This window comes from Eleutherodactylus coqui, chromosome 12 (assembly GCF_035609145.1).
Source record: "Eleutherodactylus coqui strain aEleCoq1 chromosome 12, aEleCoq1.hap1, whole genome shotgun sequence".
Classification (NCBI taxonomy): domain Eukaryota; kingdom Metazoa; phylum Chordata; class Amphibia; order Anura; family Eleutherodactylidae; genus Eleutherodactylus; species Eleutherodactylus coqui.
The window spans coordinates 92,869,161-92,891,247 of NC_089848.1; the positions used below are offsets into that span (position 1 = coordinate 92,869,161).

At 46.8% G+C, this 22,087-nt stretch overlaps 1 protein-coding gene across 2 annotated transcripts in view; it reads left to right on the forward strand.

Annotated features, from left to right (window-relative positions):
- Positions 1 to 22,087, forward strand: part of LOC136586995 (pituitary tumor-transforming gene 1 protein-interacting protein-like) — a 63,296-nt gene that overhangs the window by 329 nt on the left and 40,880 nt on the right. For both annotated transcript variants that reach the window (XM_066585386.1, XM_066585387.1), the window contains exons 2-3: positions 6,558 to 6,610; positions 9,519 to 9,627. In XM_066585386.1, coding sequence (XP_066441483.1) covers positions 6,558 to 6,610; positions 9,519 to 9,627 — 162 coding nt within the window. The remainder of the gene's footprint in view (positions 1 to 6,557; positions 6,611 to 9,518; positions 9,628 to 22,087) is intronic.

Here is a 22,087-nt window from a genome sequence, read left to right on the forward strand (position 1 = left end):
TAATGCATGAGTGACGTATGTGACGTGCTAGTGATGTCATCGTGGTTGTGTTTGGGAAGAAGTGAGGTCATCACTTGCCTCTTGGGGTTGAGTGACCTCCTCAGCCTAACCCCTTGTTTACCCCCTTAGGTATGAGGCTATTTTTCTTATTTTTTTTTTCTCACCCCCTCCCCGTCCTCATTTTCAAAACTTTTTTTTTCCCCATCAACATGGCGATTGAGTTGTATTATTCAATGGTACTATTTAATGTAATGAGATTTTTTAAAGAAAACTTGGAAGTGGAAGGAAAGAAAATTAAATTCTGCCATCTTCGGAGGGTCTTGATTCTACAGTGAATGCACTGCAGCAAAAATGAAAAAAATTTTTAATGGGCGGTACAATACCAAACTTATAAGGTTGTTTTTTTTTTGCTGTTCCGCTTTTTTTTTTTTAATCCTTTGAGAAAAAATTTCTCCCGCAATCTTCTGACAGCTACAGCTTTTTTTTAATTTCTCCGTCAACATAGTTGCGAGAGGTGCTGCTACTGATAAAATACGCTTAATAATAAGTTTCTCCCAAACCGCTACACAGCAGACACCCCACTGTAATCAGTGTGCCTTTCACTATGGTGCTCTCAGAGAATGGCGCTAGAACATGGTGACCGTCTCCCAACTTGTGATCATGTCAATGCTTATACAGTATACTGCAACATCATAGTACTGTATTATACAGGGTTTTGACAGGCATTCTATTAAGACGTGCCACAGTCATGTCTTAATAGGCAAACCTCCATGGCAGCAAGTCTTCACAAGGCCCTTGGCTGCCATGATGCCTGAACAGCACTCGGCGATCTCCTTGCAGCGGGTCTGTTCAGGACTTCTAGATGCCAGTCGGGCCCTTTAAACAGAATGACAGCAGCATTTCAATAATAAACGGCCGCAATCAAAGTGAATTCCAGCAGTGGCGGCCGAGCGTCAGCAAGTCTGTGTAATGGTGAAGACCTCTGTTAATGTGACATCGCTAATGGCAGCAACCTCCCCATATCGCGTCTACGAGGGAACCAGTTGTTCGCGGCTTATTGCTGTACGCACGGCCCTGCAGTAAGCCACTGAAGAAGGAATCCGGTGGTGGCAGGTCTGGTGATCTCGGTGGCTACAGATTTTTTTTTTTTTTTAATCCAATGGCCATGTAAATGACTGTTGGGGTAAGATTACACGTGGCGGAAATGTGTAAATCTGCGCCATTTGTGTGAATTTTGACTGGAAATCAGTGGTGTACCCGCAGCTGATCTCTGAAGTCTTCAGCTGTCGGCGCTTCCTTCACCTTATGCCTGGCATCCTGTATGGAGCGCAGCCCCGCGGTTTACTTCCGCGTCTCCAGACCAGTGGCGCTGCGCTCTTTAGAGGCCGCTGGGTGAAGGAAGCGCCGCCAGCTGAAGACTTCGGAGTTACGGGTACGCAACTGATGTCCAGTCAAAATCCGCACCAATGGCGCAGCATTCCCGCCGCGTGTAAACATACCCGTGATTTCCCTGGTGCTTGCATTAGATCTAATTGGCATCTACTAGACCCAATGTCCACGGCGGTTTTAATTTATGGAATCCACTCCACGCGCGAGATCCGCAGCTCTAGCCGCCCATAGGGAAGCATTGGGCGTCCGCGCTTTATTTAAGTCCTGCGGATTTGATTTTAAATGATTTACGGATGCCACGCACGGATAATAAATCGCAGCATGCGCCGTTTTACCGCGGATCATGTGTGGATCCGCCTCTGTTTATCTCTATGGGAGCTTAGGATCCGCAGTGATCCGCAAATACGTTTAAATACATTTGCGGATCCGCTGCGGATTTGAAGGTTAGAAGCAATTTTGGAGAGGAGGAAAAGGCTGGGAGGTGGGGTGGTAGATTTTTTCCTCGTGGATGATCCGCGCAAGGAAATAAACATTTTAAGATGACCCCCAGTGCATCCGCTGCGGAAATCCGCACAAAATATCCACGCGTTCCGTAAATACTGGATTTTTTTTCAATATGCTTCTTCAGGCGTATTCTGACATGCCCTTTGACCTTCTGTAAATGAACCGGTTTGTGTATTCAAACAAACGTCCCTGTTCAACGGAGTACGTTCTCTGATGCCTGTTTGGCGCCGCGTCCTGACCTCATGGGAATAGTCCACTTCGTGAGGTAAAGTGTGCCGATGGGATTTATAAAACTGTCTAAAATGAAACCTGTCTCTGTTGCCCATAGCAACCAATGACAGCGCGTCTTCCTTCCACATGAAAGCTGCTTTGTAATTGGTTGCTATGGGCAACAGACCGTTTTTATGAATCTCCTCTGTCATCTCCATCATGGCAGTTTGTCATAGGGAGCCAAGTGAAGGCGATTGAGGAATGTTTGGGTTAGCTGGTGGGAGAATCGCCCCATATAGCCATAAACCCCTGTGGCGGGCAGCGTGTTCCCAGCTTACGCTTTTTGAAGTTTGGTTATACCTGACTGAATTTTGGGTAAGTCTCCGTTCACATTTCCGAAACGGGTTTCTGTCGTAAAGTGGCGCTGGACTACGCTTGCCAGGAAAATGCTAGCGACCGGGCGGAACCCGTTATGTTCAGTGGGCTCCATCAGGCGCTGCGGCTTCCATTGTTTCATAGATCTGCCATAGCGTTTTTTGTTGTTTTTTTTTTGGCCATAGTCTTCCTCTGAGTCCCCGTCAGTCACCTGACCCTGCCCCCGCTGTCAGTGCAGGTAGAAGAGTGCTGCCAACGATACAGCTGCCCGGTTTGGTGCTATAGGCACGTCCCCCACTGAGTTCATTGGGAACTGTGCCTGTACCACTAAACCAACCCGCTGCAATATGGACTCACAATCCCGAGCGGCGGGGGGGGGGAGTGAGAGAGAGATCTCTCTCTCTCTCCCCCGCTATCCCCCGATTACACCCCTCCGAGCACGCCTCTCGAGTAACTGGCTCATCCGAGCGTGCTCGCTCATCTCTAGTTGCCATACATCTGCCATTGACTGTAATGTTTAAAAAAAAAAAAAAAAAAAAAAAATTACAAAGGTAATGCCCCTTACAGGGCGATAATCTAGCGATTCTGCTTTGCCCGAGCGAATGAGCTGGTGACGTCATCACTAGCACGGACAGCGTGTTTAGACTGCGTCTCTCGCTCACTAATCGTTCAGCGCTTCACATTCCTATGTTTAAACTGCGGCTAAAGCTGAAGACCAACGAGGAGCGCGCAATTCATCCGCTCGGGCTTAAACGGAACGATTATCGCTCAGCGTCGCTTGTTTGAATACATTTCCTCGCTGGTCTCCTAGCATCTTGTACGCAATTTCGCCACCCATTCACGTTGCCTACGCACTGCAGATCGCACGCATTCATAGACCTCAATGGAGCCCATCTGCGGTAAATTAGAGCACGCTGCGATTTTTCTTACGCCTGTGCCCACAGATGTGAGGTGAACTTTGAATCTACGTGCCTGTCCACGGCCGCGGATCGTCCGCACGAATTGAACGCAGAATCCGCAATTCTGCATCATTTTTATTACAACTGCATTGGGGCCTTGACTACAAGGGTTGCGAAAGTATACACACCCTTTAATCACTGGACTAAATAATGGGACATTCCTGGGAATCGGGAGTTGTTGTTTTCCCTAATTAGGGGCTCGTGAAATTGAGCATGTCGTTAAAATAACGAACCCTGCGTTGGTTATTATGTGCGCCAATTAAACTGTTTACCGGTTTCCCCGTGTTCGTGCGATTTATGCGGGTTGCTATTTTTTCTGCTAATTTCATCGCCATTGATTTTAAGCCCTGAGACTAATTCTGTTGACGGATCACCGAGGTTCTGCTGTGGAATGGCTCCATTTATCTGCAGGTTGTCGTACCGCTAAATCGGAAATGCCTCTGAGCGCGGGATGCTTTTTTTTTCTCTTCTCCTCTGGAGAACGTCTTTATAACGTCTTATAATTCACGGTAAATGTTCCTTTTGTATTTTTGGCAGCCGCCCTGGCCGGCCGTAAATCTATCGGATTACATTCCGCGGCGGGTGGATAACTCAGCGTGTCTTTACTGCTCGGTACATAACCTTTCTCAAGATCCGCCCTCCAAGACAGAAGGCTTCAGGATTGCCTCAACGTCTTCTGCTTCACCGCTAAGAGGAACTTTTGGGCGTTATTACAGGGTTAATGGAACGCTTTAGGCAAATCTAGAACGACTACTTTAAGGCTGGGTTCACACAGGGCGGATTTGGCGTGGAAATTCCGTGCGGAATTTCGCCACGGCAAATCCGCATGCGGCCGCTAATCCCGGGATTAGCCAGCCATGTGGACGAGATTTCTCAGAAATCTCGTCCACACGGGACGGCAAATCTGCTGCGGCTAAGCCGGTAGAAGCCGCTGCTGCGGCGCAGATTTGCCGACCGCAGCATGTCTATTTTATTTTTTTTGCGCTGCGGCCGCGCTCTACTCTATAGGAGCGCCGGCCGCAGCGTAAGAGCGAGCGGCCGGACCACTTCAAAGCCTCCACAGCAGTTCTCCCGGCGGAAATGTCACGGTTTTTCGCAGCGGCCAAACTGCGACATTTTCGTCGGGAATCCGCCCTGTGCGACTGTGGCCTAAGGGCTGTGGAGGTGGCGCACGACACTATCTCTTGGGCGGTCCCTCAGAACACCTCGCCCATTGCTTTCAACGGGACCTTGAAAGACATCGTTGGCGCTTGGATGACGTGCGTGCGGCGCGAGGCTTGCCATTTAAGTCAGTGGGAAATGCTTGCAATCCTATCGGGCGCGAAAAAGTGCGGATTGCAATTTCACAGAAGCGATGTGATTTTTAATCAAAAACTCTTCACTGTGAAAATCGCACATTGGCAAGTGCGCTCACCCATGTGAAGGTAGTCTAAGAAATGAAAGCTGCGCTCTGATTGGTTGCTGGGTGGAAAAGAGAGACCCTTTTCCACACATACCGGTTTCATAAATTTCCTCATAGTGTCTTAAGTTCCTATTAAAGGGGATCCACAAGATATTCCATAAGTACTCTGATATGGTCATGCCATCTCTGGGCCCCTCGCCTATCGGAAGAGCAGGGGTCACGTTGCCCTCATTGACCGGTTGCTCTCAGCATAGAAGTCAATGAAGAGGTGACTGGGTGCCACATTAGTCTTTGGGACTTACAGCGCGGCCACGGACAAGTAGGCCGGTACCGAAAACTGTCTAAAAGACAATCTGTCCTGGTTGCCCCTAGCAACCAATCACAGCACAGCTTTCATGTTACATCAGCAGTATAACAAATGGCAACCAATCACAGCGCAGCTTTCATGTTACATCAGCAGTATAGGAGATGGCAACCAATCACAGCGCAGCTTTCATTTTACCTCAGCAGCATAATATAACGCAACCAATTACAGAGCCGCTTTCATGTTACCTCAGCAGTATAATATATAGCAACCAATCGCAGCGCTGCTTTCATCTTACCTCAGCAATGTAAGAAATGAAAGCTGCACTGTGATTGGTTGCTATGGGTAACAGAGACTTTCTTTTTGACCGCTTCCATATCGGTGTGTTGCCGGCCTGCTGTTCGGTGGCCCACATGTACAACCACCATTTTCCATGATGGATGAGGGCAGCCATGAAGCACTTCTCGCATATTCTGCAGATATGCCATAAATGTGTATATAGATAATGCGCCTCTAACCCAGATGGCCTGTGTATGGCAGGAGTCTTGGGCCGCTTTCACGCGGCCGAGAAAATATGAACCCCGTGGGGTCATATACATGAGGGGTTTTTTCGAATCGCAGTGTGGAGGTAAAAAATCACGGCGTTTCTTATCTTTGGCATAACAGGCAGAGGAAGAAATGGGACCACCTTTCTCAAGATCGATGTGTCTTGGGGGGGTGGAGTGTCTTTTGATTCATCGTTGGGTCGCTGGCTCGCGTTTAGACCTAACAGTTGCCATTGACTTCTGCTGGTTTGAACCGTATTCGTTCCGTCTAAAGGCACCTGTGATCAAGGATAACTCGCCATCTTCGTACAACCCCTTTTAGTGGTTTTGGGCATGAGGAAAAGGGGGAAAAAAAATTCTAAAAATCCCTATCCCCATGACAACCCTTCCTAACCCTTTGCCGCTCAGTGTTATCACAGGGACACTGGAAGTCATAGCAGCCAGTCAGATTCTTTACTTTCTTTGATCGCATCCAATCCAACATTGACTTTTTACTGTGGGGGCGCAGAGTGTTAAGGCAGCAGTTATGCAGTCCTAAGGTTGTGAGTTCAATCCCCGCCTGGTTCAGGTAGCCGGCTCAAGGTTGACTCAGCCTTCCATCCTTCCGAGGTCGGTAAAATGAGCTTGCTGGGGGGTAATAAATAAATCACCTGAAAGCGCTGCAGAATAAGTTAGCGCTATACAAATTTAATTTTTTATTTTTTTTTAGAATACTGGGCTGCCAGACTACAGGGGCAGGAAGAGCTGTCATGGGGACGCAGGTTCAATCCTCTATCATATGGATTTGAATATTTCCTGTTACACTCTTTATCATTTATTAGTATATAGTTGTTTTTTCTGCTTTTAATAGTTTTTTCCCTTAATTTCAGCCTGCAGTTTCTACTCTGGAAACTCCTGTGAAAACTGCCTGAAGAACGTCTCCGTAAGTCTGCCCTAACCCTACTGTATGATGACATGTATGTTATCCCGGGCTGTCGTCGGGCTTCACGCTACTACACTGTAAGGGGTGCGACACGGAATATATAGATTATTAAACATATTTTCACCATTCTACAGTGTCAGCTCTGCCCCATGTGAACATGCCTCTTTAGGCTGCTGCTCGCCCTGCCGTAAGGACCCGTTCACACAGGCGGTTTTGCCGACTGGATTGGACCGCTTCGCTTTTTTTTTTGGAAAAACGCAGCAAATGCGGATGCGAAAAAAAATGTGCAATAAACACCGCACATGCACACGTAGGGAAACATGCTTACTACTCTATTTGCTGCCATATTGGATCCCTTCAACCACCACTAGAGGGGGCTTACTTTATTCTAGGTTACAGATCTCAGTGCGAAGCAGTACAGACCTGCAGCCACCACTATGGGGAGCTGAAACTGCAATGTATTTTTTGTTTTTTTTATATATCTAGGTCTATGCAGGAGATTTAGAACAGTGTATTGGAAAAACAGATCTCTGTCATAGAGAGACTTTGTCAAAAAAAATATCAAGCACCTAGAAGTAGTGATGAGCGAGCATACTCGCTAAGGGCAATTTGTCGAGCGAGCATTGCCCTTAGCGAGTACCTGCCCGCTCGAGAGACAAGATTCGGGTGCCGGCGGGGAGGAACAGAGGGGAGATCTCTCTCTCCCTCTCTCCCTCCCGCTCCCCCCTGCTGACTGCCGCAACTCACCGCTCCCCCGCGCCGGCACCCGAACCTTGTCTCTCGAGCGGGCAGGTACTCGCTAAGGGCAATGCTCGGTCGACAAATTGCCCTAAGCGAGTATGCTCGGTCATCTCTACCCCCCCCCCCCCCGCCTCTTGGCCTGTAAAAGGCTTTCAGAGGCTCCTTGTCTGTAGTGACCTCTTCTTCCGCTTGTGTAGAGCTTGTTGGCCACTAGACGCCTCTACGACACAGAGAAGAGATTTTACCATGTTACCAGAATCTGAGAGGGGCGCATTATTGGGATGTGAGAAGCTGGATGGTCGCATCCTTGAATTTTCCCCCACCGGCCGTTCTGACCAGACTGTTAGCAGGTGTTGAAACTAGTGGATGAATGAGGGCACACAAGGTTATCTTCAGGGATGAAGCCAGGTTTAGTTTGGGCACTGATAATGCCCGGGTTCGTGTCTGGAGACTTAGGGGTGAGCGCTTCAATCCTGCCTTGGCTGTGGAGCGGCACACTGCCCCCTGCTGGTGTGATGCTGTGAGGGTCATCACATACAATAGTCGGTCCCCCCTAGTAGTGGTACGAGGGACACTGACAGCTCAGCGATATCTTCAGTACATCCTGCAGCCACATGTGTTCCTCTCATGGCGGCTTCCAAGAGGCAGCAGGATAATGGTCGGCCGCACACACAAGGGGGTCACAGGAATGTCCCCACAACAGTGTCACACTTCTGTGGCTGACCGGTCGCCAGATTTATCGCCTATAGAACATGTAGGGGAGTATCTGGGACGCCAACTTCAAAAGTCTACGAGTTTGCATAATCTAGAGGCTCCGTTACAGCAAATGTGGAGCGATATACAACAGGATCCCATACAGAACCTATATGCTTTCAAGCCTAGCTGTTTCACATCTTGTATCTAAGTTAGTGGCGGTACAAAAGGGTACTAGAGCCTCCATGCCCACCCATATCACATCTTGTATCCAAGCTAGAGGCGGTACAACAGGGTATTAGTACCTCCATGCCTGCCTGTATCACATCTTGTATCCAAGCTAGAGGCGGTACAACAGGGTATTAGTACCTCCATGCCTGCCTGTATCACATCTTGTATCCAAGTTAGTGGTGGTACAACAGGGTACTAGAGCCTCCATGCCTGCCTGTATCACATCTTGTATCCAAGCTAGAGGTGGTACAACAGGGTACTAGAACCTCCATGCCTGCCTGTATCACATCTTGTATCCAAGTTAGTGGTGGTAGAACAGGGTACTAGAGCCTCTATGCCTGCCTGTATCACATCTTGTATCCAAGCTAGAAGCGGTACAACAGGGTACTAGAACCTCTATTCCCCCCCACCCCGTATCACATCTTGCATCCGAACTAGAGGTGGTACAACAGGGTACTAGCACCTCAATGCCCCCCCCCCCCCCCCCTCCGTATCACATCTTGCATCCGAAGTAGAGGCGGTACAACAGGGTACTAGAGCCTCCATGCCCGCCTGTATCACATCTTGTAGCCAAGCTAGAGGCGGTACAGCACGGCACTCCAGGCCTAGAATAAATTCTCCTTTTGCTCTGACATTGTAATCACTTATATTAACGTTGCAATCACACAGAGAGTCATCCCATTCGCCCTCCTGCTAGGGAATTGATGTTTTTTGACAATGACTGTACACGGATATACATAGAAATTAATCGGCCCATCATTTTGAAGTGATTTAATGAGCATGTGTAACTTCTAGCTGTTTTACTGCAGGAAGCGGACAGCTCTGTGCATTGCACACTGGCCTGGTTTGTACTGCATGCGGAGTCACTTCAATAGGTCTCAGCCTGCAGTACCAACCCAGGCCACTGTAGGGCGCTGTCTGCTTCCTGCAGCAAAATGGCTAGAAGTGGGTCAAAACCTTTTATGTACTTTTATGGACTGATATCTCAAAACTTTTTGTCTTTCTTTCTTTTTTTACAATTAATGAGACATTTTTCTGTGATGTACATAAACAGCAGAGCCAAGTATGTCGTTCATCTTCTTTTTTCCTGAGCACACGTTAATCTGTATTCTTATCGCTGTGCTTGACACGCTTGTAAAGCATTAAATGACAACCCGGGCTCTGCTACATCTGTAAAAGTGTAACCAGCAGTGAAAATGAAGTTGATTTGCACTCATTAATGCCTTTGTGTTGATCCCTGCAGTGCCTGTGGTGTATAACAAATAGCACATGTCTGGAGTACCCTGTCAGATCCATCCTGCCCCCCTCCTCCCTCTGCGCCATGTCTGCTGCTAGATGGGGGGCTTGTTGGAGTAAGTATAATGCTCTACATGGAAGCACTTGTGTAAGTTTATGGCGCGGCGTCTCTTTATTGTCACAATGCACGCTTTTCATGGGATTTAGCAGCTAAACATATCAGACAAGATCCTGTCCCCAGGGGGCTACAAATTTGCCCGGTATGGGGGAGGGACACGTGTTTATGCAAATTCAAGATATTAACATGCAAATTGGCCAAATGATTATTCAAATCGCACTTGCTGAATAGAAATGATGACTTATGCATATGCATGTCCATTCCTAGGAATACAGGGGGTTTTTTCCTTACCCGTGGACGGTAAAGGACCTGATCAGGTGATAAGGGGGTTAGATCCCTGGCAGCTGGATTGGAAAAGGAGCGGGACCTATAGATTTCCATAAAAAAAATTTTTTTTGGTCCTCCCACAATACCATGCAAGTTAGCGCAGTTCTATATGGTTTTCTGCCCAGGCAGTCCAGTTGTTGATCTTGAGCTTCCTACTGTATCCAAGAATTTTTTTTTTTTTATTACATATTTTATGAATACAATGCCAAAATACAGTGAGAACTGTCACCGTGCAGAAGGAAAGGGGCAACCCGGTTGATGTGACTTAAACAATGTAGATTAAGGCCCCCTTACACACGCAATCCTAGGCAGACGGCTGCGATTTCTCCGCGTGAAATCACAAGCGGAAAAGAAATCGCGGCATGCTCTATTTCAGTAGGACCGGCTCTGTGCATGCGCCGGCAGCCGGGACATCACAGAGACGGAGCCGCAGGAGCAGCTGAGACCCGCACTGGTTCCTGCAGGGGTGCAGGTTGGGTCCTGCTAGGAGAATTCTCACAGGGGATCCGACCCGGCCGTCTGCAGGAGGCCTAACTCTTCCTTTCTGTCAAAGGTGTTTGAACACGAGGCGCCTTCTGTAGCCGCAACATTTTTCATACTTGTGACATGTTCAAATTAAATCTAAATTACAAAATAAAAATCATATTAAACTCCCCCATATGTTTTTCTGAAAGCGGACACCTGGCACATTGATGCAAAGTTGCATGAAGGTTCGTGTGCTCAGTGGAATTTTGATAAAAGTATAATTTCTCATTTTTAAAGAAAACTTAAAAATTGATACTGGCAGCTAAGTGTGACCCAAACAGAAAAGTTGCACGATAACTCCTACAAATATGTGATATAAAGTCGTGTATTCGTTAAATATCCAGAACTGGAAAAAAACAAAAATCTTGTTTTAACCTGAAAATACTGAAAAAGTTACACACCTTGAGAAATGCCTCCCAAGCCGTATACATTTCCTGAGAGCAGGCGGCCTGCTGATTGCACTTGTCTTGACTGTCTGCTCTGTCCACCGTTATGCGACTTTGTGACACAGGATTTTTTTTGCACATAAAGTTCATTTTCAAGCAGAACAACACATAACAAACAATGGAAAAATGGATCAAGTTGTGCAAAGTCCGTATAGACTACTGAAGCTGAAACTTTGCAAGATTTGTCCGTCATTCACAGATGTGTTAAGCACTAGAGATGAGCGAACGTACTCGGTAAGGCCGATTTCGCAATCGAGCACCGCGATTTTCGAGTACTTCACTACTCGGGTGAAAAGTACTCGGGGGCACTGTGGGTGAGCGGGGGGGTTGCAGAGGGGAGTGGGGGGGGGGGGGAGAGAGAGTGGACTTCCCCCTGTTCCCCGCTGCTAACCCCCGCTCCGCCACGCCACGCCCCGCACCCCGGCGACCCCGAGTACTTTTCACCCGAGTAGTGAAGTACTCGAAAATCGCGGTGCTCGATTGCGAAATCGGCCTTACAGAGTACGTTCGCTCATCTCTATTAAGCACCTACACGGCGCACCGCGGTCAGCTGCAAGGCTAACAGAGAGGGCACAGCATGCTATGTATACAAATACAACTTAGTTTATGCCCACAACCACCTTCATGTAACGTTTTATCACTGTGATTATCGGCAAAAACTGCATGAAGATTCAAATTTGTAACTAAAATATGTAGTTGAGAAAAAATGTACACTACATAAACACAGCATTTTTTTGCAGAGTTCAGACCTACCCCTCACGTCTGTCCACAGCTGCAACTAACAAACCCCAAATCTGCAGGAATGTCAGCTACATTTTACATGCAAATGAAATTGAAGCTTGCATCGGTATCTTATATTCCATTTGCCAAAAATTTATTGGACATCTCCCACTAGTGATGGTCAATATCGCTTTGACTGGAGCCTGTAACGGGTTTCGCTAGATAGGAGTCAACATATTTTATACTAAAGAGCATAGACGGGCAAGATTGTGCTTGTGTCAAATTTATAAACTTTGAGGTTTGGGATGCAACTGAGGGCTAAGTCAGACAACCGTATATTGGCCAAGTTTTCATGCCCCGCCGATATACGGCGTCCCTCTCTGCCATGGGGAGAAGGCTGGAAGAGTCGGGAGCAGTGCACTGAGCTCCAGCCCCCTCTCCGCCCCTCGGCACTATTTGCAATGGGAAGGGGCGAGGTGGGGGTGGAGCCAAGTTCCTAAACTTAGCTCTGCCCTTTCCATTGCAAATAGTGGAGAGGAGGCAGGAGCTCAGTGCACTGCTCCCGGCTCTTCCAGCCTCTTCCCCCTGCAGAGAGGGACTCCGTATATCAGCCGAGCATGAAAAGCCGTCCAATTATACGGACGTCTGAATAAGCCCTTATTTGGACGCTGGTAAATTTTGGGCGTGGAGTCAGTAAACTGCCTAATTAGGTACAGAGGGCTGATGAGTTGGGGCAAGAGCTCCTCTCAGTGTCTTTTCCTCTTCAGAAAAGTCATGATGTGAGTCGGTGAACAAATCTATCTGACTGTTGACCTGAATAAAAATTTATGGCAAGATTCTTGGCTTTAAAACCTGCCTAAAATTGAGGCTTCAGCCACAACCCAACCTGAGATACATGCACTAGAAGCAAGGACTACTGAAGTGCCTCCTTGCAAGGCTGTAGTTGATATGTGGTCTGCAAGGAAAGTGTTAACATACTATTCAAATATTATTTAACATACCACTCAAAGCTGGGTGATATCCCGAGTGAGCCCAACAGCTTTATTTTCTTCTACATTTTTAAGAACTTTTTATTTTTCTCTATCGTGTGTGGTTTTTGTTTTTTTTTTATGTAAGCCAATCGCCCACACTGACCTTATACTGTGTTGCAGTCACCCAAGATTGCTGGTTGGATCCTCCAACCATGGTCCTAGCATTAGTAAGCAGACTTTTTCCATAAATGTTAGTTCTACAAAGTGTATATATTTTGTTATACAAGGGTCAGGACTGCAGAGGCTCGGTACTTACCGACCTTTTTAGCGACTCCCCTAACACACCATTATGAAAGAACACATGATCGTTTCATTGGAAGTAGCCCACTTAGGTACTTCCTGGCTCATGTTTTTTGGCAGAGAGAGCTCAGGTGCATCTGCACGTGGCAGGCTTAAAGCGGTATTTGCATCCATCAGATATTTGCATGTTGCATTAAGTATGTGAATACCACCACTCCATTCTAAAGTGGGACACATTATTGGATCTGAGTGGTGAAAAAGCCATGTACGATGGCAAGAGTAAAAACTGAAATAACCACCAGATGGCACTAGCACACCACTTGTGATTTACATGGATGCTGCAAAGAACCAGCAAGTCAAAAATATCCAGCTATAATAATAATCTTTATTTGTATAGCTCCAACTTATTCCGCAGCGCTTTCAGGCATGGATAAATGCAGAACAATACAACAATTGCAACAATTACAATGTGAGATACATTGGGTTAGTCACAAATGGGTTGAGGGTGGTACAGGAGGTGCAGGGGGTGGGGAACACAGGCAATAGGAAATTTTATGTACAGATCATTTATCAGAAGGCAAACAGGGTGGGGCACCATAGGGAGGGGCGAGGGACTAGGTCAGGAGATTTGGTATGCTTCCCTGAAGAGGTGCGTTTTTAGGGCACGTCTGAAGTTTCGTGCTTCGGGAATTGTCCGGATGCCTTGGGGTAGAGCATTCCAGAGGATGGGTGCTGCTCTAGTGAAGTCCTGTAGGCGAGCATGTGAGGTTCATATTACAGGGGTGTTTAGTCTGAGGGTGTTAGCCGATCGGAGTGAGCGGGCTGGGTGGTGTACTGACAGTAGGGAGGCGATGTATGGTGGCGCAGCGCCATGCAGAGCTTTGTGAGTGAGGTAGAGGAGTTTAAATTTAGTTCTGCAGTGGATGGGCAGCCAATGCAGCGACTGGCATAATGCAGAGGCGTCTGAATAACGACTGGATAGAAAAATGAGTCTAGCTGCTGCATTTAGTATGGATTGGAGCGGAGCGAGTCTAGTACGGGGGAGGTCAATGAGTAGCGAGTTGCAGTAGTCAAGCCGGGAGTGGATGAGGGCAACCACGAGTGTCTTTAGTGTGTCCGTGGTTAGGAACGGACGTATTTTAGCAATATTTCTGAGGTGCATGTGGCATGTTTGGGCCAGAGATTGGATATGGGGGGGCAAAGGAGAGGTCAGAGTCCAGTGTGACCCCAAGGCATCGGGCATGCCGTCTGGGGGTTATGATGGTGCCAGACACTGGAATGCAGATGTTGGAGGGAGGTCGGTTGGAAGGCGGAAAGACAAGGAGGTCAGTTTTAGAGAGGTTTAGTTTGAGAAAAAGGGAGGACATGGTGTTAGAGACAGCGGACAGACAGTCGGTGATATTTTGGAGGAATGGTTCAGAGATCTCACGAGAGGAGGTGTATAGTTGGGTGTCATCAGCATAGAGATGGTATTGGAGGCCAAATTTGTGGATGGTTTGTCCAATTGGGGCAGTATAAAGAAAAGAAGGGGACCAAGGACCGAGCCCTGGGGTACCCCAACAGTGAGAAGAAGTGGAGCAGAGCTAGAACCAGCAAAGGAAACACTGAAAGAGCGGTCAGAGAGGTAGGAAGAGAACCAGGAGAGAGCAGTGTCCTTTAGACCAATAGAGGGGAGCATAGTGAGAAGGAGATTATGGTCGACAGTGTCAAATGCAGCAGACAGGTCAAGGAGGATTAGTAGGGAGTAATCACCTCTCGACTTTGCAGTCATCAGGTCATTTGTTACTTTTGTAAGGGCAGTTTCGGTCGAGTGTAGAGAGCGGAAGCCAGACTGGAGGGGGTCAAGGAGAGGGTTGTCAGAGAGAAAGCGAGTAAGGCGGGAGTAGACCAGGCGTTCCAGTAATTTGGAAATAAAGGGGAGGTTTGAGACGGGTCGGTAGTTGGCAGCATTAGTCGGGTCCAGGGTTGGTTTTTTTAAGCAGCTACACTGAGTTCGGAATTTACTAGACATGACACTGTAAGTAACCAGTATATATGTACTGTAGCATACCTGGCCTATTTACTTAGTGTACTGGTGTCCATATAGAATCCTCCATAGCAGGGGTGCACAGCTCTAGTCCTCAGGGTCCCCAACAGGTCATGTTTTTAGTATATCCTGTGGCAATGTGTGAGGTGAAGACAATAATTACATCTGTGCAATACTGAGGAAATCCTAAAAACCTGACCCGTTGGGCTCCCTTGGGGACTGGAGTTGTGCACCCTGCTCCGTACTGTAAATTGTGTCCATGCAATGCAGAAACTTAAGTTAGTCATGCACATGGCAGCTGTCATAAATGCTATCTTCATGACTGCCTTATAAATATGGGGGACCAGCTTACTTAAAATTGCATTTACATATAGCCCCATAGGACAGTGATGTATATTATGGGGTTTTCTAACGCTTTTAGTCTTAATTTATGGGGGAAGCCCTGGAAAATGTTTCGCTCGAGCTGCAGCAGCCTGTGATGTCCCATGGACAGGCTGCTGCAGCCTGTAAACATGGCGTCACAGAGGAGATCTGGAGCGTTGGACATAGCAGGGAGACTGGAGAGGGGACTGTGTGTTTATGTTCTTGCATGGAGTATGTGTTTTTGCAGGAAAAAAACCCTTTTAACTGCTCTGTGTGCCAAATATATATATTTTTATGGGAACTTTATTTCCCATAGGTGGTCTGCAGTTTGGAGAACGTGAGTTTCACAGTAAATAGTTGATCCGTGTTGATGTGGTGACTTGGCCTTAAATAGGGATTCCAACTCTGATGTACAGTTAGGGCCAGAAATATTTGGACAGTGACACAAGTTTTGTTATTTTAGCTGTTTACAAAAACATGTTCAGAAATACAATTATATATATAATATGGGCTGAAAGTGCACACTCCCAGCTGCAATATGAGAGTTTCCACATCCAAATCGGAGAAAGGGTTTAGGAATCATAGCTCTGTAATGCATAGCCTCCTCTTTTTCAAGGGACCAAAAGTAATTGGACAATGGACTCTAATGGCTGCAATTAACTCAGAAGGCGTCTCCCTCGTTAACCTGTAATCAATTAAGTAGTTAAAAGGTCCGGGGTTGATTCCAGGTGTGTGGTTTTGGATTTGGAAGCTGTTGCTGTGACCAGACAACATGCGGTCAAAGGAACTCTCAATTGAGGTGAAGCAGAACATCCTGAGGCTGAAAAAAAAGAAAAAATCCATCAGAGAGATAGCAGACATGCTTGGAGTAGCAAAATCAACAGTCGGGTACATTCTGAGAAAAAAGGAATTCACTGGTGAGCTTGGGAACTCAAAAAGGCCTGGGCGTCCACGGAAGACAACGGTGGTGGATGATCGCCGCATACTTTCTTTGGTGAAGAAGAACCCGTTCACAACATCAACTGAAGTCCAGAACACTCTCAGGGAAGTAGGTGTATCGGTCTCTAAGTCAACAGAAAAGAGAAGACTCCATGAAAGTAAATACAAAGGGTTCACATCTAGATGCAAACCATTCATCAATTCCAAAAATAGACAGGCCAGAGTTAAATTTGCCAAAAAACACCTCAAGAAGCCAGCCCAGTTCTGGAAAAGCATTCTATGGACAGATGAGACAAAGATCAACCTGTACCAGAATGATGGGAAGAAAAAAGTTTGGAGAAGAAAGGGAACGGCACATGATCCAAGGCACACCACTTCCTCTGTAAAACATGGTGGAGGCAACGTGATGGCATGGGCATGCATGGCTTTCAATGGCACTGGGTCACTTGTGTTTATTGATGACATAACAGCAGACAAGAGTAGCCGGATGAATTCTGAAGTGTACCGGGATATACTTTCAGCCCAGATTCAGCCAAATGCTGCAAAGTTGATCGGACGGCGCTTCACAGTACAGATGGACAATGACAGCCAAAGCTACCCAGGAGTTCATGAGTGCAAAAAAGTGGAACATTCTGCAATGGCCAAGTCAATCACCAGATCTTAACCCAATTGAGCATGCATTTCACTTGCTCAAATCCAGACTTCAGACGGAAAGACCCACAAACAAGCAAGACCTGAAGGCTGCGGCTGTAAAGGCCTGGCAAAGCATTAAGAAGGAGGAAACCCAGCGTTTGGTGATGTCCATGGGTTCCAGACTTAAGGCAGTGATTGCCTCCAAAGGATTCGCAACAAAATATTGAAAAAAAAATATTTTGTTTGGGTTATGTTTATTTGTCCAATTACTTTTGAGCTCCTAAAATGTGGAGTGTTTGTAAAGAAATGTGTACAATTCCTACATTTTCTATCAGATATTTTTGTTCAACCCTTTAAATTAAACGTTACAATCTGCACTTGAATTCTGTTGTAGAGGCTTCATTTCAAATCCAATGCGGTGGCATGCAGAGCCCAACTCGCGAAAATTGTGTTACTGTCCAAATATTTCTGGCCCTAACTGTATTTGGTATATCCACGGTCACTCGGCTGGATCTGTAACTCCCATAGAAGTGAATAGAGAGAACCGCACAAGTATCCCTCCATTCTTCCTGCCTGGATGCAGCAGTCCACAATGTCCTCACCAGATGGGATGGGAGTCCGGCAACAGCCATTCTCAACGCACCATTTTTAAAGATGGGAGCTGCATCTATCAGATGTTTAAAGGGGTTGTCCCGCGCCGAAAGGTTTTTTTTTTTTTTTTTTTTCAATAGCCCGCCCCGTTCGGCGCGAGACAAACCCGATGCATGTGTTGAAAAAAACAAACGGATAGTACTTACCCGAATCCCCGCGCTCCGGTGACTTCTTACTTACCTTGTGAAGATGGCCGCTGGGATCTTCACCCTCGGTGGACCGCAGGTCTTCTGTGCGGTCCATTGCCGATTCCAGCCTCCTGATTGGCTGGAATCGGCACACATGACGGGGCGGAGCTACGAGGAGCAGCTCTCCGGCACGAGCGGCCCCATTCAGAAGGGAGAAGACCGGACTGCGCAAGCGCGTCTAATCGGGCGATTAGACGCTGAAGATTAGACGGCACCATGGAGACGAGGACGCTAGCAACGGAACAGGTAAGTGAATAACTTCTGTATGGCTCATATTTAATGCACGATGTATATTACAAAGTGCATTAATATGGCCATACAGAAGTGTATACCCCAACTTTGTTTCGCGGGACAACCCCTTTAACCCCTTAATGTTAGAGGGTGTACATGTATGCCTCCAGTGGTGGGGATTGGCACAACCCCTTTAATGGCACATCAGTTGAGACTACCATAGATTACAGTGAAGAGACGCTGTACATACAGCCTCCTTTCTACCAGGTAGAGTGGCATAAGACCCTTTTATTTAGTTCCCTACAGTCAGACCCTCGTGATCAGACACTTGTTGTATTCAATCCCTTTCCTTATGCCCTTGCAGCAGCCAGATCCCATAGAAAAGGGTTGTCCAGGGTTAGAAAAACAAGAGCAGCACCACACCTGTCCACTGGTTGTATCTGGTATTGCAGCTCAGCTCCTTTTTGAAGTGTATAAGGTTGAGCTGCAATACCCCAGCTGTAATACTATCCTTACACAGTTGTGGCGCTGTTTGTTTTTTTTAGAAGAAAGCTGCCATGTGTTTTTCTAATCCTGCACTACCCTTTAAATTTCAAGACGCCATAAAATAGTGAAGGTGATACCAATGATTACAGCTGTCCAACCTGGAAGCCACAAAAATGGTGCCGCTGCTCCCGGCCTATATCGCAGAATTAACTTCTGTGGTATCGCTCTGAGCTTGTTAAAGGAAACCCTCATTATGCCTTTAAACAAATCGATTTTATTTTTAATTGTGGTCATGAATTTGTACTAAACGACACTAATATACCTCAAATGATTGGTATAGAATGACAGACAGATTCCCCCCACCCCACCACCCCCATGGGCTTAACTATGCCACACTCTGGCATTTGCAGTTGCTGTAATATATGCAAACTATCCTGTTAAATATCTCAGCAGCTTTCAGTTCTATTAGCATAAATGTCTGCTAATAATGCAAATTCACGCCGAGGCAGTGACGGATCAGTGCTATTCAGCAGGCAAGTACAGTTAAACCACCAAAACAAATAAGCCCATTTACATGAAATTACAAAAAAACCAAAAAACAATCCTGTAGGAAAGAATATCACAATCTGTGCCAAAAATTACCGCATTATTTCTAGGGCTTGTAGTTTTAGGATTTGGACACTAGGTGGCGCCAACACAGCAGCACCATGCAGTCTATTGTGACAGCGGGAAGGTCTTGTTTTGCTGACAGCTGCAAAAGGAGCCTGATATTTAAAATCATTAGGATTCTTCCTGTATAAATGTTATTGAGCGCCGGCGTTCAGCAATTAGGGCTAAATTATGCTCTTAATATCGTAGGCTGCAGGAATCAAAGGCAAATCTAATGAAAGCAGAATGTGTTCCGCATTCCCTGGTATTTGCTGCGCTCGTTTTGACAGACCCCTCACGTTTTACTAATTGCATGATACCGGGTAGAGCTGAACGCCGCTTTCACACTTTATTATTAATAGCCAAATTACCGGCTGACGAGATCTGGAGTCGGCCCTTTAATGTCGTGACCCCAATCTGTATGTGCACAGACAGTCCATTATAGCCTAGTACATTAAGGCGCACAACTTTCCTTATAGCTCTGCCTACAAATCTGTGACAGGCTTAACAAGATGTCATCACCGAACTTAATTCAACCCCTGGAGTTGGAGGAGGAAGGTAATGAGATGGTGCCCAGCGGAGCTCAGAGGGGCCGTAGAGACCATTATTGGGGATATATTATATACTGGGCTGGAATAATGACAGTGACTTCAATATGAACTGAACCCCAACCGGGCGATGGGAAGTCTGTTATCAAGATGGAATAGGATTTTTTTAAAGGGAGATTCATATGCAATATTGCATCTTGCTGTCACAGCAAAGGTGCAATTTGCAGCCAGTTATGAAGAATAAGGGAAGCAGTAGTATATCTGATCCTCGGGTCACCTAGACAATATTTCAGCATCCCAGTGCCAACATCAAAGGGCCCCATTTATGTACAGCGCATATTCAATCTAGAGGTGGACCCATCACAGCATCCTCTGTCTATATGCCTTATTAGAGAGTGTTGAAAAGACATGGGGGACATGGAGGGTTGGCGTTGGGTCATCTTCTTTATGTATACAACTTTTATTCTGTAAATTTTTTTTTTTTTGCATAATTCCCCCCCCCCCCCCCCAACAAAACCATTGCCGTGTGCATTCTGTTATCCAAAACTATACAAATTTTATAGATCCAAACCTCCGAAACAAAATAAGGGACTCCTTCCCATACTTTTTTTTTAGCATAAATACCGTGATTTCCCCCAAAAATAAGACCTAGCAGGCTTCGTCCACGCTCATGCCGCTGCTCTCCAGAGCTTCGCTGCACTTCTTGCAGCTCTTGGCCACCAACTGAAGATCACTTCCTGGTTTTGGAATTCATAAATCCTGCCTTCAGGAAGCGATGGCTCTGATTTGGTTCTCTAGTGATGCTCAGCCAATTAATGCAGCAATTGAAGAACCAATGACAGCTGTTGCTTTGGTTCTCAAGCACTGCTCAGCCAATCAATGCAGCGCTCGCTGAACCAAAGACAGCTGTCATTTCTTCAATGGCTGAGCAACGCTAGAGAATCAATCGGCCATCGCTTCCTGGAGGCGGGGTTTATGAATCCCGTAACCAGGAAGTGATTTTCTGTCAGCAGCTGAGAACTGCAAGAAGCATGGTGAAGCTCAGGAGTGCAGTGGGAGGGACATGGACCGAGCCTGCTAGGTAAGTAAAATAAGACTTTTCCCGAAAATAGGACCTAGAACCTCTTTTGGGGCAAAAATTAGTAGAACACAGGGTTTTGGGGGAAAAAACATTTTAATTTAGCTTTTTACCCCCAGTAAAACTAAAAAATGGGGGGGGGGGGGGGGGTTGTGGGGAAAAAAACCAAAACAAACAGCTCTATTTGTCACGGGGAAAAACCGCCACAAAAATAATTTTGGTAGCTGAAATGAAAAAAATAGGGCAGTATAACCACCACATGGGTAAAATCTTTAAAAACAGCCTGGTCCTTAAAGGGTTAAGTTGAGGTCCCTTTAATCCAGAGGCTGCTGAGTTGTAGTATGGCTGCCGCAGGAGAGCCACAGGTTTGGTTTAGATAAGAGTCATATCTTGTATTTATCCCACTGTAGATCGCAGGGAAGGAGTTTAGTCGGAACTAATATGAAAACTGCGGTCCAGTGACTGCACCTCGCACCGTGACATCGCAGAGCGTTCTCTACCTGCCGTCCTTCTATTAGAGGTCTTCCAAGTGTAACGCTGGAGATGTGGTAGAAGGGGACACTCCTGTGCTGATATACTGTCACTGTGTAGCGGTGCGTTCTTCCATATCCCAGAGCTGCGGACATCATTATACCCTCAGCTGCAGAAACTTTGTTACTGACCCTGGCGCCTGCAGAAACTTTGTTACTGACCCTGGCGCCTGCAGAAACTTTGTTACTGACCCTGGCGCCTGCAGAAACTTTGTTACTGACCCTGGCGCCTGCAGAAACTTTGTTACTGACCCTGGCGCCTGCAGAAACTTTGTTACTGACCCTGGCGCCTGCAGAAAACTTTGTTACTGACCCTGGCGCCTGCAGAAACTTTGTTACTGAGCCTGGCGCCTGCAGAAAACTTTGTTACTGACCCTGGCGCCTGCAGAAAACTTTGTTACTGAGCCTGGCGCCTGCAGAAAACTTTGTTACTGAGCCTGGCGCCTGCAGAAAACTTTGTTACTGAGCCTGGCGCCTGCAGAAAACTTTGTTACTGAGCCTGGCGCCTGCAGAAAACTTTGTTACTGAGCCTGGCGCCTGCAGAAAACTTTGTTACTGAGCCTGGCGCCTGCAGAAAACTTTGTTACTGAGCCTGGCGCCTGCAGAAAACTTTGTTACTGAGCCTGGCGCCTGCAGAAAACTTTGTTACTGAGCCTGGCGCCTGCAGAAAACTTTGTTACTGAGCCTGGCGCCTGCAGAAAACTTTGTTACTGAGCCTGGCGCCTGCAGAAAACTTTGTTACTGAGCCTGGCGCCTGCAGAAAACTTTGTTACTGAGCCTGGCGCCTGCAGAAAACTTTGTTACTGAGCCTGGCGCCTGCAGAAAACTTTGTTACTGAGCCTGGCGCC